This window comes from Micrasema longulum, unplaced genomic scaffold (assembly GCF_059751315.1).
Source record: "Micrasema longulum isolate JH-2025_06_02 unplaced genomic scaffold, ASM5975131v1 h1tg001259l, whole genome shotgun sequence".
NCBI classification, from domain to species: domain Eukaryota; kingdom Metazoa; phylum Arthropoda; class Insecta; order Trichoptera; family Brachycentridae; genus Micrasema; species Micrasema longulum.
In genome coordinates, this window is record NW_028278446.1 from 711,232 (window position 1) to 723,498 (window position 12,267).

Genomic DNA, 12,267 nt, shown 5'->3' on the forward strand with positions numbered 1-12,267 from the left:
GCGTCAGGAGAATAAAACGTTGGAAGTGTTTATGACCGTGCAATAATTTATTCATGTTTTCGCGTACACATATTTTACTCATTCATGTATTTTATTCATTTTAGTTAGTTTGCCGAATGCTTTTGTACATGAAGTGAAATTGACCCTTGTATTATTTAGGTCGTTTTTCGTTTTAATATTAAAAAAAAAAACAATTATTTCAAAATTAAAAAACAAAAATACAAAATGCTTCTTTCTATTCATTTCACGATTGCAAAAAATATACGGCAAATAGTTTTAATACTTGAGTTATCAAATTAAAATCGGTATATGGGGGATTCGAATCCCCCCCTGCGGTCCGACTAGGTTAATAATATCATAGGCCAAATGGCACAACTGCCAACCAAGGCCACGATGCCTACCTAGGTCATAATACCAACCTTGGCCATATTGCCGACCTAGACCATATTACCGACCTAGGCCATATTATCATCATGGACCATATTACCACCATGGGTCAAATTATCACCCTGAAACGTAAAATAGTATTTGATCAAAATTTAAGTATGTAAAGGCACCACGACAACTAACATAACTGTTTAACTAAAACAAAAGCGTTTATGTTTGGACAAGAGAGAGATGACTATTTTGTATGCTGACATGTAATTAATGTTGAATATTTTGAGTCTAAAAAATGGAGAACCGGCTAAATTGGCTCTATTTGTGTATTCATCCTATTAAATGGTTTGATTTTATTGAACCACGAGCTGAACCCGGCAATGCTTTGCTATTGCAAGATTTAAGTTCTTGCTTAATAGATTAAATAAACTCAATTATTGTATTTAGTCCAAATTAGATATGTACGTATACATTATAATTTTTGTGTTTCGGTTTAGAAAAATTGTGAGGTCAGCGAATTTCGATAAATAGGTCTGCGCATTTTTTAAAAACGAAACAATATAGGGACACGCCAATCAAAAATACATAATGTGTAAAATAGAGCTCTGCGCTGGTTTGGACATGTAGAGCGAATGGACAGCGAAAGAACGGCTTAAAATATTTACAATGCGAATGTTTATGGATCTAGAAATAGAGGAAGACCGTGAAAGACAAGGCATGACCAAATCCAACAAATACTTGAAAAAGGACATGGTAAAAGTCGGAATAATCGGCACGCGTTCATGAGCAGATCTATGAATGTAAAGGAAGCTTGATCTGAATGCAAAGATAGAGTGATGTGGCGTTCTATCCTCTCTCCCTACCTTTACAGGGAAACGGCGTGATAGTTTGTTGTTGTTGTTATTGAAAAACAGAACATTTCTTTAATACCATAATTTAGAGAGAAAATACGTGAATACGTTTGTATGAAGAAAAGTCGGACCGCATTTCCTCTTAAGATTAAACATAATTGAGTATACTTACAAAACTTTAATAAAAAATCTTTAGTAAACATCGTTTGGATAAACGTCAAAAAGATGTAACTTTTCATTGGTAAGTAGGTACTTGTTTATGATTAATTTCCGAATCTAAAAATAAAAGATATTTAAATATTTAATTTAAGTAGGTACCTAAGTACTTGTTTATGTTTGAATTCTAAAACATAAAATAAGAAATTATTTTCAAATAAAGAATTCTTTTAGCAAATGTCAAACTCTGCTCAGAGATGCACTCTAGTCAGGAATGAGATTTTTTAAAATGTATAGAATGTCAGTTGATATTATTTTAGTATAATCAAAAATCCAGTAAAAAGAAATATATGGGTAGAAATTTTAGGAAATTAAATTAAATAATCTGATTGGGATCCATGAAAAATTGACCTTCATCAATTTTTTGTATCCGCATTCTCGGCGAATGCAACCCTGGTGATGGATAAAAAAAACATTAACGCTCGTAACTTTTTTTGTACTTAATAAATTGATGATTTTATGAGCTATAAACCTTCTCGTGGCAAAGATGTACATTTATCTGAAAACCGCAGGTAAATCGGTCCGGTAGTTATTCAGTCCATCGAGGACAACCAATCGAACATTGCCTTTTATATATGTAGATAGAAGATAGATAAGAGAAACAATACAGTGCTGTTCCTCCATCAGCATAGAACAAACTCTGGTCTGAATGCACCAATGTCCCGTTTTTGTCGTATTATAAATGCAAGACAAGATATGGACTTTTTTGGTTCAAGTCGACCACGATTGAAACGTGCACTAAAGAAATAGTCCAGATTCAGTCTAGAAGTCATTTCATGTTTTGTCAAAACTCTGCTGCTTTTTGTTTTGTCTTGACTTTTTATAAAATGTAACTTGTTTACCTTTATAATTAGACAATGGTCCATTGATTAATCTATATATATAAAATGCTCTAGGGGTGCATAGGTAATATATTTATAAATAAAATTATTTTACAGGGAAAATATCGAATAAAAAACACATGATTTAATAATTTGATTTTATTTTATTACAAAGCGATAATATCACATAGGATTTAAACAGAGCAGATTACTTTTCCTAAATTTTGAAAAGAAATATCAAAAGTTAAAAATTTCGATGTTGTGTATAAAAATATATTTTAGTAGGAAAAAGTCGATTAATAATTCTGCTGGCAGTTCGTTGCAAAGGAACAGAAGATTAAGATTAGTATAAAAGAAAATAAATTAATATACAAAGTAAATAAAACAAAAAAGCCAGTCTCATTATCGAACATAGAAACATTTTCGTTATTTTCAGTATTCCATAATTTTCCAAAGCTTCCTAACAATATTTGGCGGTGCGAGGTGTGAGGTACGAGCGACCCCCCGCCCCGCACTCCGAGGACAAGCGGTTAATAGTTTTAATTCTACTTTTCGGAAAACACTTTCTGTCAAGTCAGTCCTCGGACACAGAGCACCTTGTGCATTTGAAAATAACTAATATTTCTAATATAAATATAACACAACTTCACTTTATACAGCACATACAGAAAATACATATTGATTATTTTGTAAATGAATAACTATAAAACAATGTCCTCCGAAGGCTCTCGAAGTTAAAGCTAAGAACACTTGCGGGTGTAGAGGATGAAGAACGAGTACGGACCGCCGTGTCGACGACGGCGAAGGAGCAATCGATAAGAAGAAGAAACTATTACAGAGTTAGCTAGGAGCCCACCACCCAAGAGATTTTCCCTCGTCTTGTAAACGTTACAGTTAAACTTTATTCTCGCGCCAAGGAGCCTACGGAGGAGATGTTCGCTTCAAGGATACACTCGGGCCCTTCCTATCTACAACTTGACTATCTTCATGCAACGTGGTCCCGAGTGTGTTCTTTACAACTTATCACTAAAACTACACTTCTTCGTTGACGATAAACAATAAGAGCACCGATATTGCACACGATTATCGCTATTATTTAACACGTGCAATAATAAGTTAAGAGGAAATTCGTCGCATAGAAAGGTCGGACCGCTTTCCCGGCGACGGGTCCTGGCAGTATCGATAAATATTTATTTCTATACAAGTCGTTGCTTTTCGAAGTTACACAGATAGGAATAAACGTCTTTTTATTAAAGTTAGCGGACGAAGTGACCGCTCGTGAGCGGCGGTCGGACGGAATCACTATAACTAAACACTCGGTCATTGTATTATACACATTTATATAGTTTGTATTCGCTAAATATCCGCCGACGCAAGCGCAGGTCGAATCCCGGCGAGGCCGCGAAAGATGTTGATGCACCGAAGGAATAGCGCGCGGCGGCGGAGATGTTGCGAGGTCTATCAGTGTTGGGGCCGGAGGGTGAGGTAGTCGGGCTGCACGAAGAGCGGGTTGGGGAACTCCGGCGGGTGCGGCAGGGGGCCGGGCGCGGGGGGAGTGCGACGCCAGCCGAGCAGCCAGCAAGACACGGCGGCCGCCACGGCTACGAGCGCCAGCAGCGCCGTGAGCGCCAGAGCTACTACCAGCCACACCAGCGACACGCATATGTCTTCATTGCCGGAGCTCGAAGGAGCTACGAGAGAATTGGTATACATTAAGCAATCTGTTAAAGGAAATTTGAAAAACATACAATTATTTTTTTTCTTTAAGAAATAACCCCTTAGCCTGAATTGAATAGGTATCCACTAAACATTTTATTATCACTCATGTCGTATAAGTAATAAATTAAGGGCATTAAATAATCTGAAATAGAATTATAGTATACCTTCGGTAGGATCAGATCTTCTGGCTGGATCCCTCCTTTCGAAGGTAAGGATAGCGTTAGACTGTATGGTAATCTCCTCCCGAAGCTGTCCATCCAGAGCGTCTGGTAAAGCGAGCTCTGTAGACGTTGGTAGAGTTTCAGCCGCACGCCTTCTTCTGCCAAATGAATCGTATCCACGGCAGTTCACCTACACAATTGAATAAAGTTAGAATAGGAGTAATTAGATGAAAAACAGCACTATTCCAAAAACACAAGCTAACTACGATGACAGTTTTAGTGACACCAACATATTACATTATAAATACAACAGTTTTATCAAGTGTATTAAAGACATCTGAAATATTATATTTAATACTTAATTGAGAATGACAATTTCAAATAATGCAAATTCATCAAAAAATCAATAAGACTTACCGGTTGGCACTTCCCAAAGCAGACTCTGATGTTACACTGGAATCTGATATTATCACTGCTTGGGAATTTGAAAGCGTTGAAGCTGGCGAGCAGAGATTGCATATCGCCACTTCTCTCCCACTCTCCGAATATTGTTGGATCAGTGGCGCATCCATTCTCATCCGTCACAATGTACTCATTCTCAACATTGTCTTCCATAGTCTTGGCTACGCAACTTCTTGCGAAACCACCATAGATGGCTAAAAGAGTAAATACAATATGTATTAATGATCTGTTTTCCAAGACCCGATAGCAATTGAGGACATCTACTTCATTCAAAGGAAATTCATAAAATATTATTTTAATTTAATTGTGTGCGCAATATTGTATCATACTAAAAGAGACTATTGAGTAAAATAAATTTTGTAATAACGGTGATTGGTCTTAGGTATTTTATACAAAATATAAATATACAGTAAATTAATAAAAAAATATGCCACATTTTCTTTGTAATTAAGCCAAAACTCATTTAGCCTTAAACTTGAAGCCCGGCAACTGCGAGTGTACAGTGTTTGAATGACTGTAGAGTAGAGCATTGGTATTTTAATTGAAGATTTATTTTTATTTTAACTGCTTTCCGAGTTCCTAAAATCTGTTAGTTGATCATGTTGCTATTGTTGCATCATATTTTGATAGAAGTCGAATCAAATAAGAATTTTGGTTGAGCGAGGACGATTTTCGTACACCCAAAACTACAAAGAGCAGTACTATTACAGAGCAGGATTGATAAAAGGAAACTCACTCGAAGGTTGTACATCAACTTGCAACATGAGATTATCTCCGATCTCGGCAGAGTTGATCTCCTGTCCCGTTTGGGTAACTATCCTCATGGAGCAAGTTGGTGGTGGACCGGTGTTGGCTATAGTTCCAGCGGTGGTCAGCATGGAAACGTTGAAGCCTAATGTCACATTCTGCTCACCAGTTTGGTAAACGCACTTAATGTGATACGCTTGAGCTTTATAGGTTACAAGCTTCGGATGTTTCTGGATCACAAGTACAAAGCTAGCTTGCCCCTAAAAGTTAATAAAAAAATATTATTAAATGAGCACAAAGTTAATGCTTTGAATATTGATAAAAATATAAATTACATTCAATTATAGCTACACGGCACAAAATGACAACATCGTTTGGTCAGAGGAGTCATAATATAAACTGTGTTCAGGACAAAGGCTTCAAACCACAATTATAGAAAAAGTGGTTTCATTATTTTTAATGTTTTTTTAAACAATAGTAGGTCTTATACATATTTAAGCAAAAATATTCAAACACATTACAACTAATTAAACAACTTTGGCCGAAATTGCAGTTTGAAGCCTTTGTCCTAAACACAGTCGATTTATTCCTTGCTCCCAAAATTAAAAAACACCATAACATCTGATGCTAAAAAGTGAAATAAAGAAGGATTCAAATTATGAAAAAAAAAACATAGTTTTGATTTGAGAAAGGAGTAGTCAGAAGCAGTAGCAGCGGTTGCTCAATATCGATATAGTAATTTTGATCATGTTCAAACTTACATTGACATGAACAAGCCCACACTCTCCAAAGTGCACCTTGAATGTCTCAGTGCGCGGTGGAGATTCAGGTGGAAGTGTAACAACGCGACGGCAACGGCCCTCCTTGCTGTGGCCCTTCACATACAAGACGCCATTGAAGCCACTTTCTGCTATGTGAATCTCTACACTGACGCCATCCGCTAGGCATCCCACTACCATGTCTGGCCGAGGGAAGTCTGTGCGGAATGGAGATGTGTGATCTGAAATAAATGACAATAAAATTAGTATAGTATTATTGATATTTGACAAAAAAATAAATAAACTATAAATTGTAAAAATAAAAACAGACTCTTCTAGACATTTCTATTAGCTGACTGTTGAATTATAAAATTGGGATTTATTACAAATCATACTTAAGAAATAAAATGAAATGAAACATACTGCAGTAAATCTCTGGGTTTCCTGTATATCCAGTAATACATTGACAAATGGCTTGATGGTTGGTAGCATTACACAGAGCATTCACACCACACCGCTTAATGTTGCACGGGTCGTCGCAAATTTCAGTCTCCTTGTTACAGTATCTATGATCCGGGCAGTCATTATCTGTTTGGCATTCTGGTTCGATTTCTCGGACACAGTTGCCATTGGCATCTAAACGATAGCCATATTCCACAGGACATACGCAGATACCTCTTTCATCAATAATCATTCCACGTTCGAGGTCGCATACGCAACGACCTCTGTCATCGATCTTAAGTCCTTTATCTGGGGAACACGGAGTGCAGTCACCATTTTCATTCAGGGCAGATCCTGGCAGGCATACGCAGTTTCCGGATTCATCTCTTACAAATCCTTTGTCAACGCGACAGAGAGACACTAAAAAAAGTATCAAATATAAGTTAAGAGTTAAAAATAAGTGGTATAATAATGTTGCAATAAATTTTTACAAAAATTCTTACTTTTATCACACTGTACAGCGGCATTTCCTTGATATCCGGGTAGGCATTCGCAGATCATGGTACGTACTGGCAGAGTATCTAAAACTCTGCATTCAGCATTGACTCCGCAAGGTGTTGTTTCTGCGCAGGGATCTACACATTCTCCAGAAAAGCAAGCAGTTCCCGATGGACAGTCGTAATCAGTCTTGCATCTCGGTTCTTCGTCTTTGCTGCAGCCTATTGTCACATCGCCGTTAAATCCAGGAGGACAAGAGCATGCAGGATTGTGGTTGTAAACTTTGCATTCCAAAGGAGGGTCGCAAGGATTTCCAAGCACGCAAGGGTCTTCACATTTGTTGTTGATACAAGCTCTATTAGGTGGACATTCACTATCGGATCTACACCCGACAAGCACACAAGCAACATTTGGGTTACCCATCAAACCAGGAGGACATTCGCAAACGGCGCGATGGTTAATGCCGTAACATTTAGCATCGCTTCCGCAAGATGTTCCATCTGGAGCACAGACTGGTAGACACTGTCTGTTAACGCAAGAATGTTGTCCCGAGCAATCGGAGTCAGAGTGGCAGCCGATTTGAATACATTCAATATCAGGGTTTCCTTCATATCCCTGTTTACAAGTGCATACAGGTTTATGATTTTTGATTCTACACTCTGCATTTGGCCCACAGTTACATGGGTTTCTACAAATACTATTGATGCATGCAGTATTTGCGGAACAATCGTCGTCTGTGATGCATCCACCGATAGTGGCGATCGGTGTGGTAGGTTTGCAAGTTCCACTACCACTACTAACGTAGCCGCTAGGACAGATACAGATCATAGTTCTGACTGGTAATGATGGAACCACTTCACATTCTGATGGCCTAGTGCAGGGTTCTAGAACAGTGCAAGGATTTTGGCATCTGTTTTCGAGGCAAGCCATGCGGGCAGGACAATCACCATCTACTGTGCACTCGGGTCCTGGGAGTGCTCTACATTCTATGTATGGATTGCCTACCATATTTTCAGGACACTTGCACATCGCAATATGGTTATTGACTCTACATTCAGCTCTCGGAGAGCATGGATTATCATATATGCAAGGATTTATACACTGGCTGTTTATACATTGTCTATCAGATGGGCAGTCACTGTTACTCTGGCAACCAACAACATAACAGCGATCATGAGGGTTTCCTCTGAAGCCACTTACACATCTGCATGCGGCTTTGCTACCAAAAGCGTAACATTCAGCGTTTATTCCGCAAGGATCGTTAATGAGACAAGGATTGACACAGTTTCCGTTGATGCAGGCCTTGCCAGAATCACATTCTGAATCGATTCTGCATCCAACAGTGCGGCACGCAATATTTGGGTTGCCTTCATAACCATCTTCGCAAGAGCAAATTGGTCTATGGTTTTGAACAAAGCACGATGAATATAGACCACAGTTACATGGGTTTTTACAAATTCGGTTTATGCAAGCTTCTTGAGATGGACAGTCACTGTCGGCAGTACATCCTGGTGGAACTGACGTAACTACCGCTCTACACTCTCCAGCATTATCAGGCACCCATCCTTCTGGACAGGTACAAGTCATTGTTCGGACGGGAATACTGTCGAGAACATCACATCTAGCACTCTTGGCACAAGGAGTTAGTTCGGTGCAAGGATCCAGACACTGGTTTCTGATACAAGCGAGCTTGCTGGGGCAGTCGTAATCCATTTTACATTCAGGTTCGTCGGCAGAAGTAATAGGAACTCTTTCGCAGAATGACATGGGATTTCCATTTGGAAGATGATCGGGGCACCTACACCCGACAATGTGATTTTGAACATAGCAGAGAGCATTCTGCGCACAGGGTGTATTGAGTGAATTAATGCATGGGTTTACACATCGGTGATTGAAGCAAGCTTTATCATTCGGACAATCTGTATCACTGCGACATTCTTCTCTCTCGCAGCGATCATAAGGATTTCCTATAAATCCTGCTGGACATCTGCAAGCTGACCTGTGGTTCTTGCCATAACATTCTGCTTGTATAGAGCATGGACTATCCAAGAGACACGGGTTTACGCATTCTCCGTTGAAGCATTGTTTGCTATTTTCACATTCATTATCAGATTGACATCCAACTATAAAAAAATAATTGCATTTTAAAAATGTTTTCATTTAATACAATTTTAAAAAAAAATGTTCATTATATTTTTTTATTTGAAACTTTATATACATATACAATATATATACATAAAAGGGCGGGCATATTGCCTAAAGGCAATTTCTTCCTACCCACCCAAACCGTTCAGTTTGAGAAAATTATAAATACATGGACATATTGAATCTTACAATTTTATACAAAAATTAAAAACAAAGATTTATTAAAGATATCGAAATTGTACTTACTCTTTGTGCAACCAAGTTGTGGATTTCCATAGAAACCTTTTTTGCAGAAGCAAATAGGGTAGTGGTTGTTAACTTGACATTCAGAGTTGGGTCCACAGTTACATGGACTAGTACACAGTCTGTTGATGCAGTTATCTGACAAAGCACAATCCGTATTGGAAGTACATTGTACAGTATTCGCAATAGCTGGAAAATATATATTTATTAGATACGTATTTTATGCAACTGAACTTTCATTCTAATATTTAAATGAAGACCTAACAAATAAAATAACTTACGTGGTACACAATCAACCAAGGGATTTCCAGTGTATCCGGCTGGGCATTTGCAAATAGGTGAATGGTCCTGGACATGACAGAAGGCGCCTCGAGCACATGGGTCTCCCACAATACATGGGTTGACACATAACTCATTTATACACATTCTATCATAAGGACAATCATCATTTTTGTAACATTCTGGCTGAGGTGCAATTACTGGGATTTTAGGCACTGTAAAAGAAAAAGTTGATACACATGATTGTAATGTGCATAAAAAACTCAGCACAGGCTAAAGCCATCATACAAGAAAGTAAAAACATAATATGAAAATATTTTTGTTACTTACTATTAGTACATTCTACATGAGGGTTTCCAACATAGCCAGGAGCACAGGAGCATACTCCACGGTGTCCGCGAGGTGTGCACTGTGCGTTTACTCCACAGATGTCCACTTTACAAGCCTCGATACAAGAGCCTCTGATGCATTTATCTGTTTCTGGGCAGTTGGCATCGGTGACACACTGAGAAGTTACTTGAATGATCTGCTTGCATCTTCCATTTTGATCGATGATGGTATCGACGGGACATTCGCAAATTACTGTTCTCAAAGGCAGAGTATCTAGGACTCGACATTCTTGGTCTACAGAACACACGTTGGAAATGGTGCAAGGATTCTGGCAGCGTGAATTGATGCATGCATTCATTGATGGACAATCTGCATCTACTACACACTCAGGTTTGTCGGCTTCCACCGGCTGCCTGTTAGCGGAACATTCGACGTAAGGGTTTCCTGACATTCCCGGGGGACATATGCACTTCGCTTGGTGTTCTCTTCCGAGGCACGTAGCGGAGTCGGCGCAGGTGTCGCCATCACACACGGGACGACAGACTCTGTTGAGTCGGTCGCACGCCTCGTGGTCGGCGCAGTCCTCGTTGTACTGGCACTTGACAGAGATACAGGAGATGAGAGGGTTTCCTTGAGTACCGGCGGGGCAGATACACAGAGCTCTATGAGATTGGATTGTGCACTCGGCTCCGCGACCGCATTGAACGTTTCCACCATTACGGCATGGATTCAAGCAATTCTCATTGATACACGCCTTGTCGTAAGGACATTCGCTGTCTGACTTACATTCCGCTAAAAACAGACAAAAAAAAATATGTTCATTAAATTTTCAATACAAAACTTTTTGTGAAAATTACAATATATTTTTTAAAAAGCTTACGTTTGTAACACTGCATTTGTGGGTTGCCTCCCCAGCCGTCAGGACAGTAGCAGGTCGGTCGGTGTTGAGACACTCTGCATTCTGCATGAGTACCGCAAGGATTAGCAGCAGCACAAGGATCTTGGCAGCGCTGATTAATACAGGCCTTGTCATTAGGGCACGAAGAATCCGACTCACACTCGGGTAGAGATTGAGGAACTGTAATTACAGTGAAGTTCATAATATGTTATGTCTACACATATATTCAATTAAATTACATTATCACACATTTAATATTTAGTGTACAAACCTGGATAGCAGTTGATGAAAGGATTTCCAACGAGACCAGGGGAGCAAGTACACGAAGCCTTGTGGTTAATTGGTTGACACTGCGCATTTGGAGCGCAAGGATTGCCGATGGCGCATGGATTAACACATTGTCTGTTCAGACAAGTCTCAGTCTGTTGACAGTCGTTGTTACTGGAGCAACCGGGTAAATCTTGAGGTGCTGAAATATTTAAACAAGTATTTTTTTATAGAGAATATTAGACATTTATGGAGATTCTGCTGAAATAAACATTAAGTGTGTTGCTGTTCTGATATTCGACTTACTTGGCTGGTACAGAAATAGCGAGAGGAATCTAAAATAGGATGGAATCGGATAAACACATGTAAACATTGTATTTACATCACAATATGTACACAAGTGCCAATGTTTTTATATACAAAATATAATCTTAACATTTTTTTTTAAAGTATGGGAAGGAAGTACACATATCCACATTCAGAAAATGTATTTACATCAGAGATTGCGAGTATGTATAGAAAAGTGCTTTAGAAATTTGTTTATTTTTTCAACATACCTAGTATTGATTGGATACCATTCTCTGTTCAGCAAGGAAAAACTAGCAAAAACATATTATTTAAACATGATTTTAAAAGTGGATATCGGCCTTTTTTATGTAATGAAAATGTATTTGTTTAAAAAAAAAACTTAATTATATTTTTATTATTTATTGTAAGAAGATACCGTGTCTGTCTTTCTCTACGTAGGATCGATCACACATAATTGGTATATAAATGTTTAAGAAATATTGACAACACAGCAGCAACAACAAATGTTATGGTAATTAAATCTGTTCAAAATATAGAATTTTAGAGACTAATCGTAAATAGCTGTGATAATGATAGAGCGGGATTTGAATCATGGACCTATGATCATTGAGTCCACGACACTGCCACATATATATTTTTTGTAAATTCTACAAATATGACTACTGAAACTGTGAAATGCGTATCAGTTCCGTTGCATTAAAAAAAAAAAATGTTTTAATATTGTTCTTTTAACGCAAATGCATT

General features: G+C 38.3%; 1 protein-coding gene across 1 annotated transcript in view; it reads right to left on the bottom strand.

The window, feature by feature from the left end:
• Positions 1–2,410: 2,410 nt before the first annotated feature.
• dpy (fibrillin-like protein dumpy) overlaps positions 2,411–12,267 on the bottom strand; it is a 338,800-nt gene continuing 328,943 nt past the window's right edge. Inside the window, exons 147-158 of the mRNA XM_088234564.1 lie at positions 11,219–11,416; positions 10,930–11,127; positions 10,050–10,841; positions 9,722–9,934; positions 9,444–9,629; positions 7,058–9,175; positions 6,537–6,974; positions 6,117–6,355; positions 5,345–5,615; positions 4,564–4,802; positions 4,150–4,336; positions 2,411–3,957 (exon numbers count right to left, since the gene is read on the bottom strand). Of these exons, the coding sequence (XP_088090690.1) occupies positions 3,728–3,957; positions 4,150–4,336; positions 4,564–4,802; positions 5,345–5,615; positions 6,117–6,355; positions 6,537–6,974; positions 7,058–9,175; positions 9,444–9,629; positions 9,722–9,934; positions 10,050–10,841; positions 10,930–11,127; positions 11,219–11,416 (5,309 nt within the window). The 3' untranslated portion in view covers positions 2,411–3,727. The remainder of the gene's footprint in view (positions 3,958–4,149; positions 4,337–4,563; positions 4,803–5,344; positions 5,616–6,116; positions 6,356–6,536; positions 6,975–7,057; positions 9,176–9,443; positions 9,630–9,721; positions 9,935–10,049; positions 10,842–10,929; positions 11,128–11,218; positions 11,417–12,267) is intronic.